This window comes from Idiotropiscis lumnitzeri, chromosome 10 (assembly GCF_059441095.1).
Source record: "Idiotropiscis lumnitzeri isolate Australia: NSW breed Sydney's pygmy pipehorse chromosome 10, RoL_Ilum_1.0, whole genome shotgun sequence".
Taxonomy (NCBI): Eukaryota; Metazoa; Chordata; class Actinopteri; order Syngnathiformes; family Syngnathidae; genus Idiotropiscis; species Idiotropiscis lumnitzeri.
Genome location: NC_142400.1, coordinates 4374994 through 4399906, shown reverse-complemented (window position 1 = coordinate 4399906; position 24913 = coordinate 4374994). Strand labels below are relative to the sequence as shown.

Sequence of the window (24913 nt, the reverse complement as noted above, 5' to 3'; positions counted from 1 at the left end):
GCTCGACCACGGCACCACCCAATCAAGGCCATACAGCACATCATGTCCACTCACAACTTAATAATGGATGATATGTAGATTTTAATTGCACCCTCCCCAAAAACAAAAAAAAAGACAAGAATTGCACTTGTGGAACACAGCCCATTCAATATTCATTGAAAACAGATTGTATAAAAGCTGGAATAATGAGCCGCACAATACAAGCACTTTGGCGAAGTCGATGTAAAGTAAACGCGATCTCTTTGCCTCATAAACTATTTATGAGCCGCACATAAACATTTATAGCAGGTGTATATTTCGTGTCAAAACAGTGTGTTGATTGTACATTGCGCCGTTAAGTATTTGATAGATGCACTATGGTTATTAGCAGAAAAAACGATGTATATCAAATGACTACTATGGCAACGAACATGTGCATTAAAGGTGTACCTAATTCTGTGACTGGTTTGTGTAGTTCAGGGATGAGCAACGGCCAGTTTGTGCCCACACTGAGTCACCTATTAGTGTTTTTTTTTTTTTTTGCATATTGGCAGATTATTAGAATTTTGGGGGGGAAAAAATTGGGGTCGGGGGTTACAAAATAAATCCCCAATGCATCACAATAAATGTCAACCATTTTTTGGATTTTCGCTATTAGAGAGCTTGCCCTGTCACTATCACCAAAGAATAGTAGGGGTTTGCGTTATAGTTTTAAGTTGTAATATCACCATTCACCAATAGATGGCAGACATCACTCAGTTGTACGGTCACCGGATTTCATACTGTCCTGCATTACAACAAGAAGAGGCCGAATCATTTACTTAATGTTAGTCTACTCTTTTGCATGAGAGCCTTTTGCACTTGAAAAAAAAAAAGATTACATGTGGTTATTTTGTGATTGTTCAGGGTAAACCTTTTGCTGTTTACTTTTATACAGCCACTGAGAAATGTTTTATGAAAAATAAAAATCTATTAAGATACTCTGATTTGCATTGTTACAAGAAAAACTGATGGAAAATGTTGCCACCCTCCATCATTTCAATTGCCATCCCTGGTCTAGTTTGTCTACTTGCATAAAACAATTATGTAAGTAATTAATGATACAATCAACATTCCCAAAATAATATATTTTTTTAAGCCCAATTAAAAAGAGCATAAATTCCCTGTATAATTTATCCAACTACATTCATGTTTCATCTTCAGATATTAATTTGACACAGAATAAAAAGTATTCATTCACAAAGCACAAGCAACTGTAGTTTGTATGCAGCCGTCCTGCAGCTTTGCGCATGTTTACGCATTTCCACCCTTCATTAAGACCTTTTTTAAAAAACACTTTAAAAATTACAGCTCATAAAAATCATGTGCCCAAATAGGATTGATCAAATGATATACATTAGTTAAAAAACTAACCCACACATTGTGAAGTAATACCACATGAAATACCAATTATCGAAGAGCTACTGTGCATACAGTCTCATAAAAACCGTCCACATCCACACCCCCGATGACACAAAGGTGCAAGGAGTTTACAGGCAAACGGCCAAAATGTAAACCTTTGCCCACCTTCAGGTCGCCCACGCCATCAAAGATGCGTTCGCCATCCTTTTCCGTTACCTTAGCCAGGGTGAGATGATAGCGTGGGTTGTAGGAGTCCCTGTGGAGCAGACCCTCGCTCTTGTAGGCTTCCTGCAGGCCACCATTGAGCTGCTGGAGCGGAAGCTGAGGCTGGGGGCTCAGGTACAGCACCCTGCCGTTGAAATGCTTCAGCTTGACAGGAAAACTCACCGCCACCGGGGGGTTACGATCCAAATGGGCAAAACGTCGGAGGATCTCCACGGCGGCCTCCACTTGAGCCGGGCCCGGTAGCACCAGGAGGCAAAGGGTGACGTGCAGGCTGGCCGAGGCCTGCCAGTGAGGGGCGGACGATGGGAGAAGGGCGCTGAGCTCTTCCTGAAGTTGCTGGAAAGAGGAGAGGATGGCAGGAGTGTTGGCCCTGAACGTGATGAAGTGGGTGGGTTTCTTTTTAGGGGGACGACGACCGTGGTTCTCGTCTCGCTGTTCGAGAGGTTCTGAGAGATTCTGGGGCATAAAAATGGAAAACAACCGAATGTCAGCTGGAATTCATGGCAACACAAGTTGATTACCATATTGCTTTTAAACAATATTTCAAAAAAGTGAGTACACCTGTCAGACTTTTTTTTTTTTTTTAATGAGGCTACACTGCAGGAATGGTACTTTGCAAAAAGGTAGACAGTTTAAAGTAGGACAGAATTATTTTGTAATAGTTATGATTGTGATCCCGATTTAATAAACAATTCTTTTTTTCAAGTGCCTTTTCAGTGTTTACTGCGACGACTTCACAAGAAAACAAGTGTGGGGTAAACATAAGCCAGTAAATCATAATTAAAAAATAATGAAAAGAAATTTGTGGCTTTATCGCTTCAACTTTTCATGAAACAATTATATAGAAACATGTGGACTGTCAGCACTAAACTTATCTAGACACTATACACGTAAATATATCCATCTACAGCATATAAAATTTACTGACCGACCGAAACTAAGCTTTTTTTTTTTTTTAACTACAGCCTTTACAATTTGAAATTGCCTTCTACAACAATTCTATGAATTAAATTGATTGCTCCGCCCGCCCCAATCTACAGCTTGTATACCACTTAGTCAACACAACCACTAATTTCTAAATCGCTGGCAACAAAAGTGACGACACCCCTCCATATCCAAGAGAATGAAGCCAGTGTTGTAAAAATAATGGTGGCCACACTGAATCTTGACACTTTGATTGCAATTTGGACATTTTCTTCATTAGGGTTGTGGGAGTTCATTCCAGCTCACACTGAGCGAGAGGCGGACTTAACTTAAAATGTATGTTTTATGGAAGGATTCCAGAGGACTCTAAGAAAACTTAACCAAGCACTTGAAAACTCCAATGAAAGTCAGAGGTGAGATTCGAACCCAGAACATCTCGACTGTGACCAGTAGGCCATCGTGCTGACCTTTATAGAATCTCACATTAAAAGTGTCTCTTTGTGGCACTCCATTTGTTATTTTACCTGAAGTGTCTACCGCTCTTATGCGTTCAAGTGGAAATCACACCCAGGAATTAATGCGGGCGAGGCATCTATTAGAGAGGCCACGAAGAGACACAAGGAGGTAAGCAGTATTGTACCTACCATATTGTTGTGGCCTTCAAAACTTTCTTCCCATTCATTTGTGTCTCCATCTATTAAGCTCTGTCCGTCTTTATCTGCCATGCTAAAAAAAAACAAAAAAAAACAGAACATGAACAAGATAACTCAAGAGAGCCTTTCAGGCTGTGCAACAATTCACAATTCATAGCAAGGCGCTCATTATATAACAAGAAGATTGACCTCTTGCCTGTTCCGCTACATCCTGCTTGTGGAGGCTGTGCTTGAAAACGTTTCCAAACAAGGATTCGCAAATGCATTTCATGATCCAAGTAAAACAGGAGCTCAGATCTTTTTTACACATCACACCAATAGAAAACATTTTGTTTTCAAAACAATCTACGGGCCTAAATACATTTCAAGTTAATTTATATTTGGATAAAAGGTGATTTAGTTCTCTATTTCATCATGAACGTTGTGGTTGTTTTACAAATTGCATAACATCCTCAGTCAAATGAGAAACAGGGTATGTGTCTGTGTGTTGTTTCAACAAAAGTAAAAATTCATTTGGTGACTTTAACTTGGCACGCTTTGCAAAAGGACGTGGGATGAGGAGAAGGGAGCTGGATGGGATTTGTCATCTATTTTCAGTGAGGATGAAAAGCAGACCTATTTGGAGCCTCCTTCCCAACGCTTGCCGACGCCTGAGCGGCTTGTGCTGACTCAGAGGTGCGAGCGTTCATCTCATTGTGCTTGTCGTCCTCCAGATGTGCGCTCTCAGCGCCAGTACACTCCATTCTCAGGCCGACAGCAGCAGGTGGTTGCTCTCTTGCCGTTTCTGGCTGATCCAAAGTTACTCTCACTTGTTGCTCTTGGTTGTCAGACTGTGTTTCTTTGCAGAGAAAAAAAAATAAATCGCAATGGGTCGGCGTACTTACTTTTTGCATGCATCAATAAAGGGATCCTGCAGTGCTCGCTTACCTACTTCCTCTTCCGCTCCAAAGGGGGGAGCCAGAGATTGACCAGTGGAGCCAAACACTTTGTCCGTCCGGCTGTGGCGGTCCCAGACGCGGTGCCCTCTGTAGGTGAAGTACTGGATCCTGTGTCTGGGGAGGGCAAGCTCGATGCCGTAGTCGCAGTCACATGGGTTGGTGTCCCAGTTAAAATCACAAAAGGGGCGCTCCAGCACGCCCAGGAAACGGTCCACATAGCCCACAACGAATTGGGACGCGTCCACCGAGGAGTCCCAGAGGATACGAGAGATTACGTCGTCGGCTGTCCGCATGCGCGGCTTTTTGGAAATATCTGAGGGGAGAACGAGGTACGGAGAGGGTCATTAGGTTGTGAGAATAACAACATTGAAGGAAAATGTCAAATAAAAATGACCTTTTCCGTCATCTTCTTTGGGTTTTGCTGCTTTGTTTCTGTTGGCTTTCTTCTTCTTTTGTATTTCTTCATCATGTTTGTTCTCCTGGTCAGGAAGAATTGCATCTGCAATCGTTATTGCTGGGTCACTGGTCACAAAGGAGATATAGAAAATTAAGAAAAAAACTCTATACACACAAATGCAAAATGTTGCACTGGTTTGAAAAAAAAGGTACTGCTGTAATAGATTCCAAAAGTCTTTGTATGGCATTTTTAAGACTTAAATAAAAAAGAACAGTGATCAGGCAAGACTTAACAAGGCAAAGTTATTTAAGAGCCCATGAAAGTTAGAAAAGAAACCAAATGACAATAGTAAATCTTACACTGAGCTGGCGGTTACGTCAGAGATCAGTCGGGTTGACGGATGAGACATACGACATCTGACACCAAAGTGACATTTCCCCTCCAGGAAGTACGGGCACACGTCGACGCCTTTCTCATCTGTCAGAGCCATACAAGGAGAGACCACACAGACGTTAAGAGACGTGTCAGGATATCTGCTTGATTGATTGATTGATTGATTTGTTCATGGGGAAGAAAAAGAACACAAACAAATCAGGTGAAATAAACGTGAAACGCAAGCAAGAGCAACATGCGGCTTTTTTTTTCTCCCATACATAGCGCTCTGGTTTTTTATGATGGTTACACCTCTGGTATAAAATTAGACTTCTCAGGCAAAACCAAATTTGGGCTCAAACAATACAATACAACTTTATTTATATAGTGCATTTCACATTGTCTAAATTTTGTATCAGATCCAGTCTAAAACACTTGGAACAAAAAAAAACAAATAAATGAAGGAATTGTCCTCACTATTTCTGTACTATTGCAAGAGAGTGGTACGACGTCTGGTGAAAGATGTGGTCTTTGATGTCACTATAACAGCCAAGTCGGTCGGGCATGACTGTCTGTAAACAATTACAGTACGTAACGCATAAATCCTGCAAAGCAAATTCCAGAGAAAAAAGTGAAGATGACCCACAACTTGAATCAACTATTCAGAAGGCGAAAAGTTCATGGAACTTACTCAGTCTATGATACATTCTGAAGTTATTCTGGCTGAAGTGAGGAGACATCTCTTGGGTGTTTTTTTTTTGTAATTAAGCCCAGTCAGATAGTCAGATAAGCAGACACTGACACAGAGTGACACTCGAGTTATATTTCTCGATTCATCTCCAAATTCCAGCCAATCTTTTAAAAACTACCCATGTCTGCCCTCCTGAGGCTTTGCTATGACAAAATATGACATTTATCACAAATGTTTAATTGTTATCACAAATTCTGTTTTGAAACATACAAGTATGAAAATGGGTTTTCAGAACTATAATATGTAAAGCCATTAAGAACTTCAGAAGGACAAAATAAATAAATAAATAAATAAACGTTATTTTTAAATTTGGACTAAACTTTATTCCGGAGTTGTTTTTTTTATCTGTATTTCTACTTACAGTGTGGGAAAGCTTCCCCCACCGCTACTTTACCTGTTTTGACATCTTGTGAGTCTCCTCTATGCTCTGTTTGGATTGTGTCTATTCGCACAGCAGCATTCTTTGTGCTTGAGAAATCTCCTGTACGTCCTGTCGCCATGCTGTCGATTTCAAAGATAAGACTTAGTTAAATGTCGAGTCGCAGTCTTGTAACTTTTCTTTTTTAACAGTAGGCAATCTGAAAATGTCACGCCTAACGCTAATAAGAGCGGAGTGCCTAACGCGGAAGTGGCGTGAAACAAAACGAGGCTATTGTATAATTAATAAGTCATATAATACATAATAATGCCGCTAGGATAGCGTTGAAAGCTTTAAAGACAAATATAAAACAATGTTTTCGCTGCATTACTAACCTTAACGTCGTAGTTTCGCCTAAACTCACCCTTGACCCCAGTCTGTCGAACCGTGAGGGATTGTGGGTAATGTAGTATTCATTTGTTCAGGTCGAAAATTTGGGTTGTAAACGTGGTCTTATACACATTTTACAGGCAGACAACCATGATGGTACAATGTAGTAATGATAATATATGATTATGCAGCATTCATAACTATTAAAGAAAGGGGAAAAAAGGAAAACCGCAATGTGCTGAGTTCGAGCGCGTGACTCTGTGTCACTCAAATGACGTCATGCAGCGTTAGCAAAACAGTACGGAGGTAAACACAAAAGAAGCTAGCGGTGCTGCCGGCATTAAAGCACTTATTTTTGGTTCAACCTACTCAAAATGCTGATTATTATGCGATGCATATTGGCGATAGGGCGAATAATGGATGTATTTTTGTAAAGTCGCCAGCTGTCTCTTGTGAACTTTCCTATATCGAAGGTGAGGTCATCTGTCAACCACCCTGTCTTATGCCAGTGCTAATTTTAATTTCTAATTTAATTCTACTGAAGCAATAATGTCTAATTTCTAATTCGAACTCCTTGTCCGTTTAGATGAACGCGCTGGTGGCTCTCTGTCATTTCTGTGAGCTCCATGGACCGAGGACGCTGTTCTGCACCGAGGCGTTGCACCCTCCGTCCCCGTCGCCTTCGTCCCAGGCAGGTGTTACAGTGCCCGGGGACAGAGATTTTGATCGGGACGGTGAAGGACTCACTATGAGGGCCAATTGCTCGGCCACACAAAGGGGAGAAATGTGTGAGGTGAGCTCAGTCAGCGCGGAGATTTTTGCTCATCATGCATGATGGATTTTAAACAAATGAAAAAAAAACATGTGTAATGTTACCAGAAGGTTTTTAATAAAGATTTGCCATTAAAAAGTTAAGTGATTGTGACTGTGTTAGTTTGTCTTGTGTCTCACAGTGTTCCTCTCTCCTGTTGTCTCACAGGGGTGTCGCTCCCTCCCTGCATCCCACCCAGGCTTCATGAGCATCGACAGCGAGACGGGCATTCGCTTTGTGAGCCACCAGCATCCCAGAGAGCCGCAGCTCTTTATCGTCGTGCGGCAGGCTTGCGTACGCAGCCTCAGCTGTGAGGTAACTGGTGACGTATGTCTACTGGTATATGTGTGTGTGAGTCACACATCTCATGCACCACAACGTTGAACTGTCACCTCTGTGTGTTCTCATGCGTCCTCATGTATTGTGTTTAAAAGGTGTGTCCCGGGCGTGAAGGGCCAATTTTCTTTGGGGACGAGCAACACGGTTTTGTGTTCTCGCACACATTCTTCATCAAGGATAGTCTCGCCAGAGGCTTTCAGCGCTGGTACAGCATCGTCATGGTGGCCATGGACCGGATTTACCTCATTAATTCCTGGCCTTTTCTGTTACGCCACCTCCGACTGACTATACAAAGTCTGCAAAGCACCGCCCTGAAGGTTAGCCTGCGTTTTCTATCTCCTGATTTTCACCCGCCATGTTTTCACAAACAGTTACTGGGGCCATTAGTTGACAAACTTCAAATGTCTACTGGGGCAGACAACTTTCTTTGGAATCATTTGTCCCAATCCAATTTTCTGCTGATCGGTATCGGCTGCAAAACTTGTAATTCCAAACACAATTAAATGACTTTTGTGTGACTCCATCAGGTGTTTGACAATGAGCAAGGCATTTGCCCCCAGCGAGCTGCGAGGATGAACAGCGTCTTCTCGCCCGCCGTGTTCCCGCACCAGAGAAGCGGCAACGCAGCCCGCTCCCTAACGTCTCTCACGCAGCATCCCAATCTATGGGCCAGCCTGCACTCTTCCTTCAGCTGGTCAGTCAGCCATGCACATATCGCAACGCCTAACCACAAACACCAGCACTGACCTAGAATCACAACCTAAATTGTAATATTTGTTCCATGAATTTGTGTCAATTTATTCTGAGCAGTTTATTCTCTTAATTTGATCGCATTTATCGTGCCTTTACTGCTTCCAGTGAATGGTTGTGGATCTTAGATTTTTTTTTTTTGTCCAATCAGAGTTCAGCCTCAGTGTGTTGCCATGCTAATCAAATCTGCCTTGGGCCTTCAGGATATCATGTGCTGTCCCATGTAATTTAGACTCTATGAGAAATGGTACCATTTTCTTTTAGCAGTTAAATTTTAAATTGCTCCTCACCGTTCCAGACCGCTTGCCCTTGATGATGTCAGCATTATTTTTTTGTTGGCCAAATTAGCCAATTTGAAGGTCGGTAATAGCGATCGAGGATAACAGGAATTATACAAAAGGGCCAGACTGAAAAGTAGAAAAATAATTCTATTAAAGTATTCAAATTAAGTATGTGATTGTTTAGTATTTATGAAAATAAAGCAGAAAATAAATTATGTTTAAATTGACGATTAAAAAGGTACTTAAGTTTGTGTGGGAATTTTCCAGATTTTAAAAATTCAAAATTTATTATTGTTATATTTCACATAATATAAAATATATTGTATTGGTTTTTTTTTTTTCCTAGATTTAATTTTTTTTAGTTTTTGTAAAAAATAGTATCCCAGTTTTCCTGGCTTATTTAGCTCAACTTCTTTTGTATAGCGCTTATGCAACAGCTGCAGCTGTAACAAAACACTTTCCAGAGCACATGACATTAAAACATTAACAACAATACAATTGTAACAAAACCATCATTCGCCCATTTTTCCTACATTCAGGCAACATTGCCATAAAAAATAGCATTTTTTTTATATGCTTATAGCTTCTCCTAATACTATTTTGTAAAATCCAAAATGCAAACTAGTAGTTCAGCAAAGTTACTCCTGAATGTCCCACTTCAGTAAAGAGTTAACAAAATAAGCTCTTGTAAAGAGATGACCGCACACGCTTCCAGAAAGTCAGTATTCAGTGACCATAAATTGCATTTGTATTTTGTTAAACAGCCAAAACCGCATTTTGAAAATGACACGTCAGCTCATCATTATTGTCATCCTGAGACCGAGCTGTGATTAATCGTAAAACTTGTGGCTTTGCAGGCTGCTGAAGGCCAGCGGTAGTCGTCTGACAGAAAAGCTGCTGGAAGGAGCCCCAACGGAAGACACTTTAGTACTCATCGAGAGACAGACAGGTGCCTAAAGTTCAGGACTTAATATGTCTTGCCATCCGTCATAATGCAGAGTCTTTTTTGGAAAAACAGTCGATGAACATGCAAATGATGGAAAACTGTTGGAGCATTTATTCAATAGCCCTCCAATCCAGCTTAAGGTCCTTCTTCTTGTACGCACTTTGTCCTCAATAGAAAGCCAACTGCACATGAGAAGAATAGAAACTAAATTGTCAGGCAGCCTAAATTTGACCTCGGCAAGTTTTGATAGACCGACGCTATGGCAACTGCACTACCCTGAATTAAGTTTATTCAACCCAAGTAAAATAAGTTGGACACAATGTAGTTAAATTAACCATAAAAAAAAATTGGATAATTTTATTTACGATCGCCAAGAGTTTTATTTTATGGATTCATTTTTATTATTTATTTATTTTTGTAATTTTTGTTTTTTTATTTCTTTCTTTTTCTCTGTTCTTGCTCGTTTGCAACAGACTATTATGGTTGTTGTAATATTAGAGAAATGTTGAAATTGGGTTAAATTAATAATAATAATTAATAAATTAAAAAAAAACTTTGGTTAAAAAAAAAAACATGTCAATCCAACCCAAGAATATTAAAATAGATCAATATAATTGCATAAGAAATCATGGTCAGCTGAGAATTTCTGGCTGCACGTTTTCTATTTTACAATGTGGGATAATATTGCAGTCTGTAGGAGCGAGTGATAAAAATAAAGTTAAATTCCTTCCTATTTACTTTCACATTCATGTTTGCATTCTCAATCCGTATCTCATCGCCATCAGGTGTCTGTTTGGTCATACTGGAACTAGAACTACTTCCTGCTTTTGTGTCTAAGAAACATGAGAAATGTAGTCTTGCCGGTAGAAGAAGCGGAGCTTTTCTGGCGCCATATTTTCAATGTCACAATGTAAGATGGGATCGGCGTGTCACAGGCAGCTTCCAATAGCTGCCGGGACCGAGCAAAATCAGTGCACTAGACAAAAGTGACGAAAGCGGAAAAATTGTGAACATTGAAGCTATTTCTCACAAACTAAATGAACTTTGCTCATTTTCACATCTTTTCTATGGACATATAACGGCTGGCTGGACACAAGAGCGCGAAGACGAAGTAATCACTCTCATTCACGAAAGACCGCTGTATTTGCTATCGCCTCCGGTGGCATGGAGGGGTACTACTTCTCACTGTCTCCCACTAGTAGCCTCCACTTTTCACTCATATTGTGGAATATTTAATAAAAGCTCACACGGCTTTTACTGTGGAACAATCCCCCTCTGTCGTAAGAATGCATTCGCAATCTCCATTTTATCTGCTTCCCAAGAACAAGAGGAGGAGATGAGCTGCTGGGAAGGAGCTGAAGGAGGCATTTCCAAGCCACAGGGGCACCAATTAGACAACAAAGTGGGTCATGACGATGAGTTGCCTGGTCCCAGGTTTAGGTCACTGAGGCATTTGAGACAGGTGAAGATGAATAAAAATGTTTGCGGAGAACTGCCACATGAGTCTTGGCCGTGAGCTTTTTGTGAGTCACAGTCTGGTTTGTGTCGTCCACGCAGGTGCTCGGGGCTGTCGAGTTCCGGCAGGTGGCGTGGCATGTGCTCATGGGAAATCAGGTCATATGGAGAGGCAGCGACCCCAAGCTCATCCAGTCTGCTTTCACAGTACTTAAGGTAGCCAAGTGTGCGCACTGAGTCATTGCTTTGATTATTTCCGTGGGAGTTGATGTGGGGGGAAATTTGGGGGGGGGGAAGATTTTTTTCAAATAGGCATGTTCTGATAATGTTTTTTTTTTTTTTTTTTTTCATCCTGTCCAAGTCACTTGATTTTTTTTTTCCTACCAAGACCCGATAATTTGGTAATGCATGAAGAATTCTTTTTAAAATTTGAATTAAGGTATCTCAACTTGATACCTTTTCTATTGTGATAAGTCAACAGTGGTTCATTTATTATTATTTTTTTTTAACCTGCGTTTAGTAATCAATCTGATCTTTTTCAGCTGATACTGATCATCTGAAAATAATGTGATGGGCCCCAATTAATAATCATGACTGGATCGGTCCTACCCTACTTTCATTGTGTTTTTTTGTTGTTTTTCTTTTTAATTCTGGGAAAAAAAAGAAAATACCTGAAGGAGATTTAGAAGAGGAAAAACATCAGAAGAACTTATTTTAAATAATCCAATTCTCATTTGCATTTTCTGAAAGCAGCGGGAAAAAAATTGATACAAATTAGAAATTGGATTTTTGTAAAAGTCTTTTTTCTTAAGGTTGTCACACTACTCTACTATGAAGTGCTTCATTTAAAAAAAAAATGTTAAACTTAAACTGTGCAATGATCTTACTAAAAACATGTCTCACAAAGGGGCACGTTCAGATTCCTCTCTGGAAAATTGTATTTCATTTGTGAAGGTGGTTGGTCCAAAAAATGTGATTAAAGCTTACACCTCACCCACTCAGATAATCACATAAGATAGCATTTGTTATGAACGTTGTTTTTAATTCCCGCCTGTGGGTATAAGATTATTATTATTACTGAGTTACCGTTCCGCACCCTGATGTGTTACTTGCTCCTACTTGTGTCGCTGACCTGCTTCTTCCAGCGTCAAGCCAGAGCACGCAGCTGTTATCAGCTCAGTGTTTTTTTGTTTTTTTTTTAGAAAAAGCACAAGCAACAATTTTGCGGGGGCATTGTATCCCAAATATCTGAACAGAAGTTAAATGAATCTGCACCTGTGCGATCTCATGTGACGTATTCAGTGAGTTTGAACTATCGAGATTTAAAACCACACAAGGCAATTAATCACTTCCAGTATGTTCTTCCTAAGTCATGTGACTTTCCGGGTATCTCGATGACCTCATATGAGTGTTGTTGGCCCGTTGTGTGCTTATGATATGAGTAGACATTTACGAATTCACATCTTTGTGATGCGTTTCTTCCGCTTGGAATTTTTTTGTTGTATCATAATGAAAAAAAAAAGGCCATTCAAGCAAAGTGTCTCCCTGTCTCTCCCGTCAGACGTTGCTCCCGGTCGGCTGTGTGCGTTCCGTACCATACAGCGCTCACTATGAAGAGGCCTACAAGTGCAACTTTTTGGGTCTAAGCCCAGATGTGGCTATTCCAGCCCATGTTATCGCATCAGGTAAAACACAAGCACGGGTGGTTCAGTTGTTTGACGTGTCTGCAAGTTGTTTGGTGGGCCCTCTTCGCTGGTCTTAAAAGCTGACATAACCATTGACATGCATTTTTAATCCAAATTTGTTTCATGAAGTTGTATTATTTTATTTCCAATATAGTATTATCTTAATTTTGTAATCTTGTCCCATTGACAAGCACAAATGATTTTTTTTCCTTCCATGTTAGGTTCTGAATAAATATAATCGACTAGTCAAAGGCAACTCGACTTGTTGAATTTAAAAAAAAAAAAAAAAAACAGCTTAGTATGTGAATCCAGAATTTGTCTGAAATATCTTTAACTATATCAGTAATCTAAATGTTTCTTTAACCAATCAGATTTCAAATTTGGCCCTCGATGATGTCAGCCTTTTTCTGTCCCCTGATTGGTTGGTCAGAGCAAAACTTGTTATAGCAAACTTTGACTAGCTAATCACATCTGTAGCAATCTTCACACATTTTTACAGTTGATATTCAGCATCTATGCAAAGTATGATGTATTTTCTTTCATTATTACCAGCATTTTTTTCCTGAACTACTCCAAAAGATATATGTGGCATAGTTGCAAGCTGTTAATTTTCCGATTTTGCATAGTCATGATGATGAAATCGTGTTGATATTAAAAAGTCGGTTAAGTCCTGATTGCAAGCCCAGGTACCAAATGGACAAGTTTAACGAAACATCTTTCTTGCGTTTGGTCCCTGTAGAATTTTCAGTGCTGGTGGACGTCAGTTCAGACACAGGCTGTCAAAGCCCCACGACAGAAGACAATATCTGCTCGCTTTATCAGTTCAGCCTGAGCAGTGCCAACACACAACCCACAGACAGAGGTGAGCATACCGCGTTGTGACAATAATAGCCTGGGTCAGGTGTCACGTGCGCTCACAGCTGCAGCCACGGTGAGACTACGACAACTTGCACATAGCTTAGCAGTGCACACCGACCAACACTGACATGTTCTTCAGCCCCATTTGTGGAATTCTGTGGACTAACTACCACATAATGATGAATAATCGTAGCAAAAACTAAAAACAGGGAATGCCCGGGGGGCCTCCGCCCCGTCGACCCCCCCCCCTTGCACAGCCCTGCACTGGGGTTTACTGTTTATTATTTGCTGTGTATTTATTTATAAAATGTTTTTGAATAAGTAAAAAAAACAAACAATTACCATAATGTAATATAAATATTGTGCATTTTTAATATGTAAAAAATAAAATGAAAAATTTGATCCTTGTCCGAAAAAAAAAAAAATGTTTTAAAATTCCAAAAACTGTCATGTGCAACATTCTTTTTTTTTTTTCATCCAGGCCCGACGTTACTCAACAAACTAGAGGTGGCGCTGTCCAACGAGAACTTATCTGTGGACGTGGTGTCTCACTGTCTGCTGTGTCTGAAGGAGGAATGGATGAAGTGAGACCCCCCCCCCCCCGAGTTGCTTTTGACTCTCGTTCACACATGTCAGCCCTCCGCTCATTCATGTTCTCACTCCCCATTTTCAGCAAGGTCAAAGTGCTCTTTAAGTTCTCCAAAGTGGACGGACGAGGGAGGGAGGACACCCAGAAGGTTCTGGCTCTGCTCGGCACCACGGGGCCCGGCGAGGAGGACAACGTGAGGCTGCTCAAGTTTTGGATGACGGGACTCAGCAAAACCTACAAGAGCCACCTGATGAGCGCCGTCCGGGGAGGGGAGAGGAGCCCCAGCCAGTGACCAAGACTGAAAGCCTCAAAGAAGTATTGTACTGGAGAAAGGAAAGCGAAAGCAAGAATCCTTTCATGGCCTGTGGTTTTCACTATTTGCTTCTCTTTACTGGAACCGAATGAAGGGACATCCTGGTTTCCTCCTCCCAATTAACAAGAATTCTATTTGATTATTGTGCAACTGAGATTGGACTTGTGTATTTTTCTATCGCAAATATACTAATACGTCCATTTTAATTTATTACAAAATGATTGTTTATTGCTTTGGTAATAAAATGATTGAACGGACTTGAATGACATCATTCCATCCTTTTTTCTGTAGCACTTATCCTCGTTCGGGTAACTGATAAGCTTGAATGTATCGCAGTAGAGGTTGGGAGCACGAGGCGGGGTACTCACATGAAGACAAACGAGCATTCCTTAGATTTTGGATAGTTTAGAAAAGGAGTCACGTGTAGCACCAAAGAACCACATGGGTGGCCTGAAGACTCAGATGTTCGGCCTACGAAGCATTTTGGAATGTTGTCGAAGTTATCCTTTTGATAATGTGAACACGTGTTGCATGTTATACGTCTGACCTTGTTAAATGCGAACACTGGTCAACACATTTTTTACTAATTCTTCTAAATCTGAGATCCAAGTAAATCTGACTAGCTTTGGGGTTTTTTTGCACTGATTTGGAATCGGCCCTCGTTTTTCTCTTTGAAATCAATTTTCTTTATAGTATACGAATTAAAGGTTAACTTCAGCATCAGGTGGATTTTTTATTGAAGAGTTAAAGCTATAAATTATAATGCATGCTAAAAATCTGTATCGCGCAAGCTGTTATAGGTCAAACTTAAAACAAAAAAATGAAAAAAATATCTTAAAAAAAATGTGCTGGGGAGAAAAAGTTTTTTTTTGTTTTATCAAATATACATTTAGTGACACATAAAGCCATTTCAGGTTAAAAATTTATGTTGACCAGTGTAATTCCTGTGATCAATTATTAACTTGATCAGTGTCGTCACAGAGATACATATTATTATTAGTAGGATATAATTAATATTATTTTATTATTTATTATAATATTATTTTGAGCCAAGTGTTATTTCATAAGTGTGTATTAAATTCACAGTATTTTTGTTTCAATTAAGCTAACATATTCTAAGAATATAGATATCGTCGGAATATGTAATGATTGATACCCCGCGGCATATACAGTACGGCATTTGTAAAGCTGAAGTATGAAACAAAAAAAATCTAAAGTAAAAATCTGGTAATCACAGGGTGAACCTAACATGTGGCAGGAAATCATCTATGGATGTAGTGGCAACTACGCTGGCCCACGTGCATGACGTTTTTTTTTTTGTTTTTTTCAACAATTGGTGGCCTCTTGTGGCAAACAGAGACAAAAAGGACAAAGATGGAGAAAGGCTGCTTCCACGCACTTTTTTTTCTTAGGCTTTGCGCACCACAAATCAAAAGTGTTTTAAGCATTGTCTGGTTCCACTTGACTCTTGGAGGGAGCACATTGTTTGCATGTTAAGAATTTCCATCTAAATGACCCCCAGCAGCCATGGTCTTAATGATCCCCATCTTGGATTTTCTTTTTCTTTTAAATAATGCTTTATCGCATGTGCTGACGTGTGCACATTTAGTCAATAAAAATAAGTCAAAACATAAGGCTGTTGAAATTACAAGCAAGGGCGGGGTGTGGGGGGGTACCTGTGTAAATTGCATGTCACATGTAAACACCCGGCGAAAGTGAGCCCATAATGAATCTGTTTCTGTTTAACAAGGTCCATAAGAAGAAGCCGGGTCGCGATTTGCGCTGGTTCCGCTAATCAGTTACATATTTACTCCACAAATATGCAGTCGTGGATCCAACAGGATATTTTACACACATGATTTAAATGCAGCGTAGGTGCAAAGGTCGCACTGTAATAATTCCTTCGGGAGATTTTTCCATGTTTCTTTTTTTTCTTTGGGAGGTTTTATTATTTTTAAAAGGAAGCATTGGCTCAGTCCTTTTTGGACCCAGTGCTGCGTTAACTATGTCATCCAAATTGGGTTACATTTTACCCAATGGTTTCAAGAGTTAACTCTTGACCCAACATGCTGGGTAAATTCCTCAACCCAAATTGCTGGGTATAAATAACTCAATATTGACTATATCCAAATTTGAGTTACTTTTAGTCCAATAGTAAAATCTTGACCCAATGTGCTGGGTCAAATCTTCAGACCAATGTGTTGGGTATGAATAATCCCTCTTAGTCTTTATCTCTTTTGACCTCAGTGCTGGGTTAGCAATTTCACTCAATTTGGGTTCATTTTAACCCAATGGTTTCAAAAGTATACTCTTTACCTCATCATCCTGAGTCAAATCATCAACCCAATGTGCTGAGTATGAATAACCCAGCATTGGCTCGATCGCTTTCGGACCCAGTGCTGGGTTAAATATTTCACCCAATTTAATCAAACGGATTTAAGTGTAAACTCTTGCCCCAACATGCTGGGTCAAATCCTCAACCCAGTGTGTTGGGCATAATTTACCCATCTTTTGGACTCTGTGCTAGTTTAGCATTACTATTCACCCATTTTGGGATTACTTTTAAATCAGCTGTTTCAAAGGATGTCGTGTCATCTTATTTGTGAACTGTGGGCATGTGAAGCCCTTTGAGACTTGCTTGTGATTAAGGCCGATAAAAATATTTAAATTTAACTTGACATGACCCAATGTGCTGGGTCAAATCCTCAACCCAATGTGCTGGGAATAAATAATCCAGTATTGTATATGTCTCCTTTGGACCAAGTCCTGTGTTAGCTATTTCAACCAATTTGGGTCACTTTTAAATCATTTAATCCCAGCCGTTTTCACAAGAGGAAACACCTCAATCACAGCGCTTTTTTCTGGATTTTGACTGATTTTGCAAGGCCTACAGAATATTGTGTTCTAAAAATTTCAAAACATGGAGCTATAACGCCCCAAAAAAAAAAAAAAAAGTCTAAGACGTATAAATACGTCTTTGGGAGGCGGGGACTACAATTTTGAAAATGTATATACACATCTTATGGATTGAATGAGTTAACAAAGCAGTTTCAAGAGTGTACCGTAAGGTCATACTCTTACTACCACTACTGGTGGTCTAAAGCTCCACCAAAGTGGAAAAACATTGTTGGTAAGATGCAATAATTCTACTCGTCTTCCCAAGTTATCCTACATGTTGTTCTTGAGTGTTTTACTAGTGAGGACTGGATATCGACTAAACGCCCAAATGGCTTTCAATACATGCCACTTCATTGAAAACACTCGAAAGCAGTCACGTGATGACTTGTAAGTTTGGGCTGTGTCGCAACATTTTTCTTTTGGAATAAATATCTCAAATTTTCATCCTTGGATCATGTGAGGATGATGAAGCAGGCGGAACATTGCACACACGCAGGCCCCGCTGGGATAGAAATGCTAAGAGGTGTCGGAGTCGGGTGGGGTGGTGGTGGGGGGGGGGGTCCAAATGAAAACCATACGATCCAACAGCATGACTAAGCCTCACAGGAGGAGGAGGAGGAGGAGAATGGGGGGGTCAGGCAATGTGGGGAGCAGGGGGAGGGAGCCGGGTCGGTCAATAGTGAGGTAAAACGTGTGCGCGGTGGGAGGGGCGGCCACTTAAAGGGAGCAGACGAGCAGCTTCAGCCTAGCACTTTCACTTTGAGCTGTCTGACGGAGGATACGCAGCAGCCGAGTTGAGGAAGGCCACAGGCACAAGAGGCCACTGCCTCATCCATTAGGCACTTTCCAAAAGGCTGGGGGGGGTGGATTGAAATTAGGCTGCTCGGGGAAGCTTCTAGGTCAGCAGGGGAAAAGGGGGGGGGTGCAAGTGAAAGAGAGAAACTGCAATTTAAACAAAAGCTCTGACAAGGCTGCACTGGGGGAAATCCAAAGTGAGAGGAAAGGATGGCGTGAGAGGATCCATGCTGGAAAGTACCAAAGCAAGGAATACTACTATATAGGGGATGTCAACGGGACGCTGAAGAGGAAAGAAGGAGGGAGAAGCACGCAGCAACGGACTCGGTGTCAAAGACCCCGCCACAAGGCACAGACGAGGAAAGTTTGCCTTTCACTGACTGACACAGAAAGGCCCGTCTGTCTGTCTGCGTGTGTGGGGGGGCATGTGAGGGATTCCTGTCAACCAGAGAAATGGAGAAGTGTCCATTTTCAGAAAGATAAAAGGATGTCACTGCCAGGTGAGCACTTTTACATGTTTATGACGATGCAGTGTGTACGGAACTTTCTGTGAAATAATCTACTTGAGTTTCATGTTGCGGCATGAAGTGATCATAAAGTAAGCATGAACAATTTTAAAAATATTAATATGTGATTTTTTTTTGTTCGAGGTCCTCATCCTGTGTTTTTTTTTTTAAATATATATAAAATATATCATTTATAATATTGTACATTAAAAACAATCAGATTTATTAGATGTAAATTTTTGGTCTTATATGTTAGTCTTATGCTAAAATAAAGGCAATGAACCATGAAATAATATGAGAGAAAGTTTATCTATCCACTTCAATTACAGCTGTTAACTAACTCAACACTGACAGTCGGTAGCGTTCATCATGACAACCTCACAAAATTTTGACTGAACAACTGCGGTGTCAACATACGTCAGTCATAAGTCAAAAATCTGATTCGAACAATATTACAAACAAATCACTTGATCTTTTCATGTTTCATGGAACAATGGAATGTGGACACTTTTTAATCACAGAATTTTTCGATAGACAATAAAAATTAATTTGAATATTATATAAATTAATTTGAACGATTTAAAGCATTATTTCAGCATTATTAAAATTATTTAAAAATATTTTTACTCACTTAACACAGTTTTATTTACTTGCTGTGACAGCCTATAAAGACTGAAGTGTGCAGAATTGTATTCAAGGATCAAAGAAAGCTATTAGAACTGTCTTTGAAACGGAATACACTTGATGAAGTTACAGTATTCCTGGTAGCTGGACTTTACCCGAGTATTTATTTTTACTTTTATTCCCTACACTGGAAAACAATTATTTTCTACTTTTTGCTTTACAAAATAGGTTCTTTAAAAAAAAAAAAAGAAAAACCTTTACAGATGATAATACAATGTCAAATAAAAAAGATACAAGATATTATTTTTGAATCATTATAGGATTGCCTAGTTTTGTCTTAAATACTCAATCATGGCTAACACTTGATTGAGATCTGAAAAAAAAAAACGGAAGATTTTATTTACATGGAGGACTGTTAACAATGAAACATAAATGTTGCTCCAGATTCGGAGAACCAAGTTGTTCTCCATTTATGAAATAATTTAGAAGTGATTTTTATTTGGTGTCATTGGTTCCAAAAATTATTTTTGGTGAAAGTGTTGCCTGAAAACCACCAGCCTAAAAATAACCTAAAAATGTTTAAACTAAAAATAAAAAAAATCATCAATTAAATAAAAAAACTAGATATGATCAGCGGTAAATAATGGAAGGATGCGGAAAAAAAAAATAAACACAAGCAAGTGACGTATTTCTGATTGGTTGTTTTTCCTCAGGTGCGGTGGTTTCTTGCAAATTAAATTTGTGGCACAAGATGGCAATAGAGAGGGTTGATTTGTTTTCAAAGATCATTTCAATCATGTATTATTGTCAGGTCATCCTGACATTTAAAAAACCATAAGGCAAAAAAGTATCGTTGCTATTTTGAATTTCATTTCAGATACTGTACTTCTCTTTAAAGGCAGAGTCTAAGTGTGTTTGCCACCTCTGGTTATTCAGCAGAAAAAGGTGTCAAACCACAAAAAGTTTCCAGACAGTTATGTAAGTCCGTTTTTCGTGTGTTCTCTTTCAGTTTTGCTCTTGCTATCACTCTTGACTGTCCAATGTGGTGGATGTGACTGGGAGGTGGTGAAGAACGTTAAGACAGCTATCGACACAAACCCGACCGGATTTGTAAGTTGAAAGCATCTGATAGGGCACGGTTGTAACATTGGTCATGTTTCTGCCATTGACGGATATAAAAGTCAGAAAGTGCATTATTTTCACCTGGGCTTGTAGTGAATGAGTTAATATTACACAACAACTCTCCAATTCCGAAACTATCCAAGTTAGAAACAACAAAACACCAGCATGGTGAAACCGATTTATATCTGGTGTAACGTCTATCATAAAAGACAATTCGATGTGTGTACAGGGTGTGATACGATTCAAGGATGCAACGACTTAAAATTGTTGCATCCTTGAATCGGTGAACCTTACTTGCTGGGGATGTTTTTAAGGAAGGTGAAAGCAGGTTTCATCTTTATCAACAAGTGAGGCATAAGTTGAATCCTGGTCAGACTCATTGACGTTTCCTGAAAGAAAGAAAAAATATAAGCATGCCAGACTGTGAGCAAGAGCGGTCTAAATTGTCATTTTTATATAAAATATGAAATATACTAAGTTTATCAATTCAAACATGCAAATGTGTTGGCACCTGAGCTCAAGTAAAGCTTTTTATCAATCTCTGGACCTCACTTTTTGAAATGTACAGAGGTTATGTCATAGTGTTGCTCTGATGAAGCAGGAAACATTTTGAATGGAATAAAGTTCTCACACCTGCATTTAAAAATTGGATTTTAAGACCAGTCTTTGTCCAAAAGATGAAGTTAAACTAAAAAAAGAAAATTGAGTTAGCCTAATATAGTTTCTGACTTGCTCAAATTAATTTTGGAAAACCCTAAGCATACCATCTTATTATATACACATTCACTTACCACAGTGCTTTTCAATTATTTTCTGTTACGTCCCCAGTAAGAAGGAAACAATTCGTACCCCACCACCCACTCTCCGCCGCAACGATAAAAAAAAATAGCATTTTCTTAGCAAAACAAACCTACACCATAGAGTTAATACTCGCTGCGCACAGTGGGCAATGAGAGCGCCACTGCCAACTAGTGGAGTGGAGGTGCAATTACACGTTATTGTAGTACGGCGGGGGGGGGAAAGCACACTTCGCCCCCGCAGTGGGCGACCGCCCCACTATTTGAGAAGTGCTGAGTTACGAGGACTTAAAAAAAAAGACCTCTGATAGGAAATATATTGCCCATAACTAATCATATAAATAAAAAACAAGTATTTTGTTTGGATTAACTGTGCAAAATAAATGATGTCATCGCAACCAAGCGGAGCAATTGATCAGCCGTGATGTAACCACATGACAAAGCAGTCTGAAAATAACAACACTGTGCAGCTCCACCAAACTGATTACTGCAGCACGTGTCATCATCTTTCCCATCTCTTTTTTCTTTCTCCTCTCTTTTCAGCGGACCGTATTTCCCAAAGATTATTATGTGTTGCACCACTACACAAAAAGCATGTTGTGTGACACTGATCCGGTGAGTCGCATTTCAGTTAACCACTTACCAGAAGTTGACTCAAACTGAGCACATCCTGTGGAGATTTGTGGCATATTTTTGCACACCAAACACTAACTTATTGTTGTTGTTGTTGTTGTGGTGCTGCCCGTGTTTTTCCCTGCAGTGTTGCGTGTTCCCTGCTGCAATCGTCCTCCTCGAATCCTGGAATGTACTTTTGAGAAACCTCTGGGATGAGCATCTAAATCAGTCTTTGATCTTTGACCTAAAGCAGACACTGGATATAATCATCAGAAAGAATAAAAACACAGAGGTAGGATTTCTTTTGACCTTTGCTTTGAAACAAAAGTGAGATTTTGGGAGAAAATCACCAAAAGCATTGAGAAAAAGACTAAATTTGATGGAAGATTTAAAGCAACAATGTACAAAGTCAAAAGCGCCAGTGAAATTTCAGGTGTGAGAATCTTTTTTAACATCATAGGAGGTTTGGTAACTCATCCATGTGCATTTGGAAAAGCGCTGCTTTCGTGTCATGCTGTGTCAACATCGCATGTAAAATCCATAAAATGTCAGCTTCAGGCTACGTTTTGGTGAAATTTCAAATCACATTTTTTTTCTTTACAGTAGGTTCAACACAAAAAATTTAATCACGACACAACATTGTATGTAAATCTTTTAAATATCTAGAGCGGAATTTGTGAAATTTCAAGACATATCTTTTTTTTTTAAAGTTTTTTAAAATGATTTATAGTTGTGAAGAGTGCTGATTTTTGTACCGCCATATGAAATTGTAAATCCTTTTCAGCCATTCCCATTGCGAAATTTCAAGTCAGGGAATATTTATTTATACAAGCGATAACAAAATCATATTTAAATCATTTCAATATGAGTCCTCGAATAGGTTTAATTTCAAGTTACTGAATTCTCTGCAAAGTGAATTTTTGTGGGTCGGAATCTCACACTAAAATAATTTTCCTGTCCGTTGGGTATAATGCAAATTTTCATCTTTCCTTCTAAATATATATATTTTTTAAATCAGCTCAATTATCAGTCCTTGCTTTGCTGAAATTTCAAATCAGAATATTTTTTTCCATTCAAAATCAAAGTGTGTCTGTCAGCAAATTCATTTTGCACGCTGGACGAAATGTGGCTTTTTATATTGCCATACAATTTTTTTTTTCTTTCAGCCTTTGCCTTTGTGAAATTTCAAGTCAGAGAATTGTTGTGGTTCTGCATCTGATACTAAAATAATAAACATTAAAATACAAAACAACAATACTTCACCAATGGCCACTATGCAAAGCTGCTTTTTTATATCTCACCATTAAACCAACATTTTTTTTTTTTTTGTACCAAGAGTCTCCTTTTCTTGATTTTTTTTTTCAAGCAACAGCATCTCTCATTTTCAAAAGTGCTACTCTAAATGTATGACTGCATCTGTCTGCTGTAGAGGTTGCGGGAGGAGATGGACCCATCCCAGTTTTCCCCACTCTTCTCCTCTCCCGAGGAGCTCCTTAAGCTCACGTCCGAGTTGTTCACCCAGTGGCTGGAGGTCGGATGCTCGCCCTCCATGGAAATCTGCGAGCCCCCTACTCTGCCGCCCGCGGCCGACAAGAAGGAGTCCAGTCCGTCCAGGGTCCGACTCTTGACCACCCGGGCCATCAGCAGCAAAATGGAGGAGGCCGAGCTGGCCCGGATGAGAGACGTTACCCAGTCACCTTCCAGCTGCGGTCCCGCCTCCCGCTCCGTGCATCCCGCCTCTGCGTGGAGCCTCCTCCTGTTCAGACTCTACTGGTGGTTGTTGCCATAGGAACCTAAAAGGATCTTTTCTTTTTTTTTCTCCGACGATGCACACAAAATGCAAGACATTTCCTGGCACTGAATGATTATTTCCTTTCTAATTTTTGTTGTGTTGTGAGGCAGTATGCTGGCGTTACCTTATGAAGTGACATGCGCAGGTTGCATTTTTTTTTGGAACTTCCAAAGTTTTTTGTTTTTTTTTGTTGCTACATTCACTGCCTGGACAGAAAGCCTGAGGACCTATGCCGCAACTTCAAGTCACAATTGTAGAAACCGTCACTGCTATACAAAATTGCAAGTACAGTTCTGTTCTGGATCAGTATTTATATAATAAATACCAAAAAATGGAATAAAATACATCATATTTACCAGAAATGTTGATTATCAAATGTATTCATGTGTACAGATCGCTACAGACATGTTTTGCTAGTCGAAGTTGGCTGTAACAAATTTGGCTCCACCCAACCAACTAGAGCAGGCGTGGGCAAACTAAGGCCCGGGGGCCACATGCGGCACATTAAAGGTTTTAATCCGGCCCGTCGACGTTGAAAAAAATTAAATGAATAAACCGTGTTCATGTTTTATTTCCTAAATATTGTGGTGTGTAAAAAAGAGATATTTTGTTTTATTGCTTTTATTCATTTTCATTTAAAATTAAATGTATTTTTTTTTCTCTGATGAGGTGAGGTTACCAAAACACTGCATCCATCTGCTCCTGTTCTGGCCCCTCTGTCAAATTTTAAAACCCATTGTGGCCCACCAATCAAAATGTTTGCCCACCCCGTGAACTAGAGGATGGAAAATGCTGAATTTGAAATCTGATTTTTTTTTTTTTTTTAAGTCAAAATCCCATTGGCTAACAGTTTAAGTTTCAAGGCCAACACTACTGACTCTGAAGGCCCTGGGGGACGACTATGACATGGCAACATGTCGACCCCTGAAATCTAATTGGACCAAAAAAAGAAATTCGACATTCACATACATAATACCATTTCATAGAATAAATGTTAGAATTTTAGATTGCAAATGTAAGCCATTGCTTCTGTTAGCCGAGAAGGCCTTGAACGCTTTCCAAAGGTGCGAACGCACCTTACATATAAGCATAGCGCATCACTTGCCTTCCGAGGTACAACATGCCGCCGAGCTCCAGCTAGCTAAGCTCTTTGTGCTAACAAACCATACATACTGACCAAGCCAATAAGCCTTCACGTGTGTCTGAGGTGGAATCTGTCACATTTGTTTACAATGACTGTTTTCGTAACTGTAAAAATATGACATCTATAGACGTTTACTTTTGTATAAAAAAATGTGAATTAAAGCCATTTAGATATATTTGTGCAGTGATTTTTCAGGACGAGGCGT

At 39.7% G+C, this 24913-nt stretch overlaps 3 protein-coding genes across 11 annotated transcripts; 2 read left to right on the top strand and 1 right to left on the bottom strand.

Moving 5' to 3' along the window:
- Positions 1-61: 61 nt before the first annotated feature.
- Positions 62-21287, bottom strand: leng9 (leukocyte receptor cluster (LRC) member 9). 8 transcript variants are annotated; one of them, XM_088306476.1, is made up of 10 exons: positions 21152-21286; positions 20655-20749; positions 6035-6141; positions 5367-5494; positions 4877-4994; positions 4515-4642; positions 4110-4433; positions 3798-4020; positions 3174-3255; positions 62-2061 (listed from the first exon to the last, which is right to left on the bottom strand). In XM_088306476.1, the coding sequence occupies exons 5-10, from the start codon at positions 4924-4926 to the stop codon at positions 1429-1431; spliced, it is 1440 nt and encodes a 479-aa protein (XP_088162602.1). In that variant the 5' UTR covers positions 4927-4994; positions 5367-5494; positions 6035-6141; positions 20655-20749; positions 21152-21286; the 3' UTR covers positions 62-1428. The 8 variants fall into 8 exon arrangements, with proteins under 8 accessions (XP_088162602.1, XP_088162599.1, XP_088162597.1 ...); XM_088306473.1 differs by having other exon boundaries at positions 5367-5461; XM_088306471.1 differs by lacking the exon at positions 5367-5494 and having other exon boundaries at positions 21152-21287.
- On the top strand, positions 6642-14672 carry flcn (folliculin). Of its 2 annotated transcripts, none has more exons than XM_088306481.1 (12): positions 6642-6861; positions 6975-7181; positions 7368-7514; positions 7634-7855; positions 8066-8232; positions 9427-9518; positions 10838-10977; positions 11073-11186; positions 12532-12655; positions 13395-13517; positions 13995-14097; positions 14187-14672. In XM_088306481.1, exons 2-12 carry the CDS (start codon positions 6975-6977, stop codon positions 14392-14394), a joined length of 1647 nt encoding a protein of 548 aa, XP_088162607.1. In that variant the 5' UTR covers positions 6642-6861; the 3' UTR covers positions 14395-14672. The 2 variants fall into 2 exon arrangements, with proteins under 2 accessions (XP_088162607.1, XP_088162606.1); XM_088306480.1 differs by having other exon boundaries at positions 7368-7526.
- Positions 18072-24883, top strand: LOC148328699 (uncharacterized). Its single transcript, XM_088306482.1, has 5 exons — positions 18072-18608; positions 20248-20348; positions 21701-21772; positions 21918-22064; positions 23202-24883. Exons 1-5 carry the CDS (start codon positions 18596-18598, stop codon positions 23559-23561), a joined length of 693 nt encoding a protein of 230 aa, XP_088162608.1. The 5' UTR covers positions 18072-18595; the 3' UTR covers positions 23562-24883.
- The last annotated feature ends 30 nt before the right edge of the window (positions 24884-24913 follow it).

Coding starts and splice junctions, on each gene's coding strand:
- LOC148328699 (XM_088306482.1), top strand. Junction 21,773..21,917: donor TGTTGTGTGACACTGATCCG/GTGAGTCGCATT, acceptor TTTTCCCTGCAG/TGTTGCGTGTTCCCTGCTGC. Junction 22,065..23,201: donor GAAAGAATAAAAACACAGAG/GTAGGATTTCTT, acceptor TGTCTGCTGTAG/AGGTTGCGGGAGGAGATGGA.
- leng9 (XM_088306471.1), bottom strand. CDS start 20,740: ATGAGTCTGACCAGGATTCAACTTATGCCTCACTTGTTGATAAAGATG. Junction 6,142..20,654: donor CTTAAAAACATCCCCAGCAA/GTAAGGTTCACC, acceptor TGAAATCGACAG/CATGGCGACAGGACGTACAG. Junction 4,995..6,034: donor CTCACAAGATGTCAAAACAG/GTAAAGTAGCGG, acceptor TGGCTCTGACAG/ATGAGAAAGGCGTCGACGTG.
- flcn (XM_088306480.1), top strand. CDS start 6,975: ATGAACGCGCTGGTGGCTCTCTGTCATTTCTGTGAGCTCCATGGACCG. Junction 7,182..7,367: donor AAAGGGGAGAAATGTGTGAG/GTGAGCTCAGTC, acceptor GTTGTCTCACAG/GGGTGTCGCTCCCTCCCTGC. Junction 14,098..14,186: donor CTGAAGGAGGAATGGATGAA/GTGAGACCCCCC, acceptor CCCCATTTTCAG/CAAGGTCAAAGTGCTCTTTA.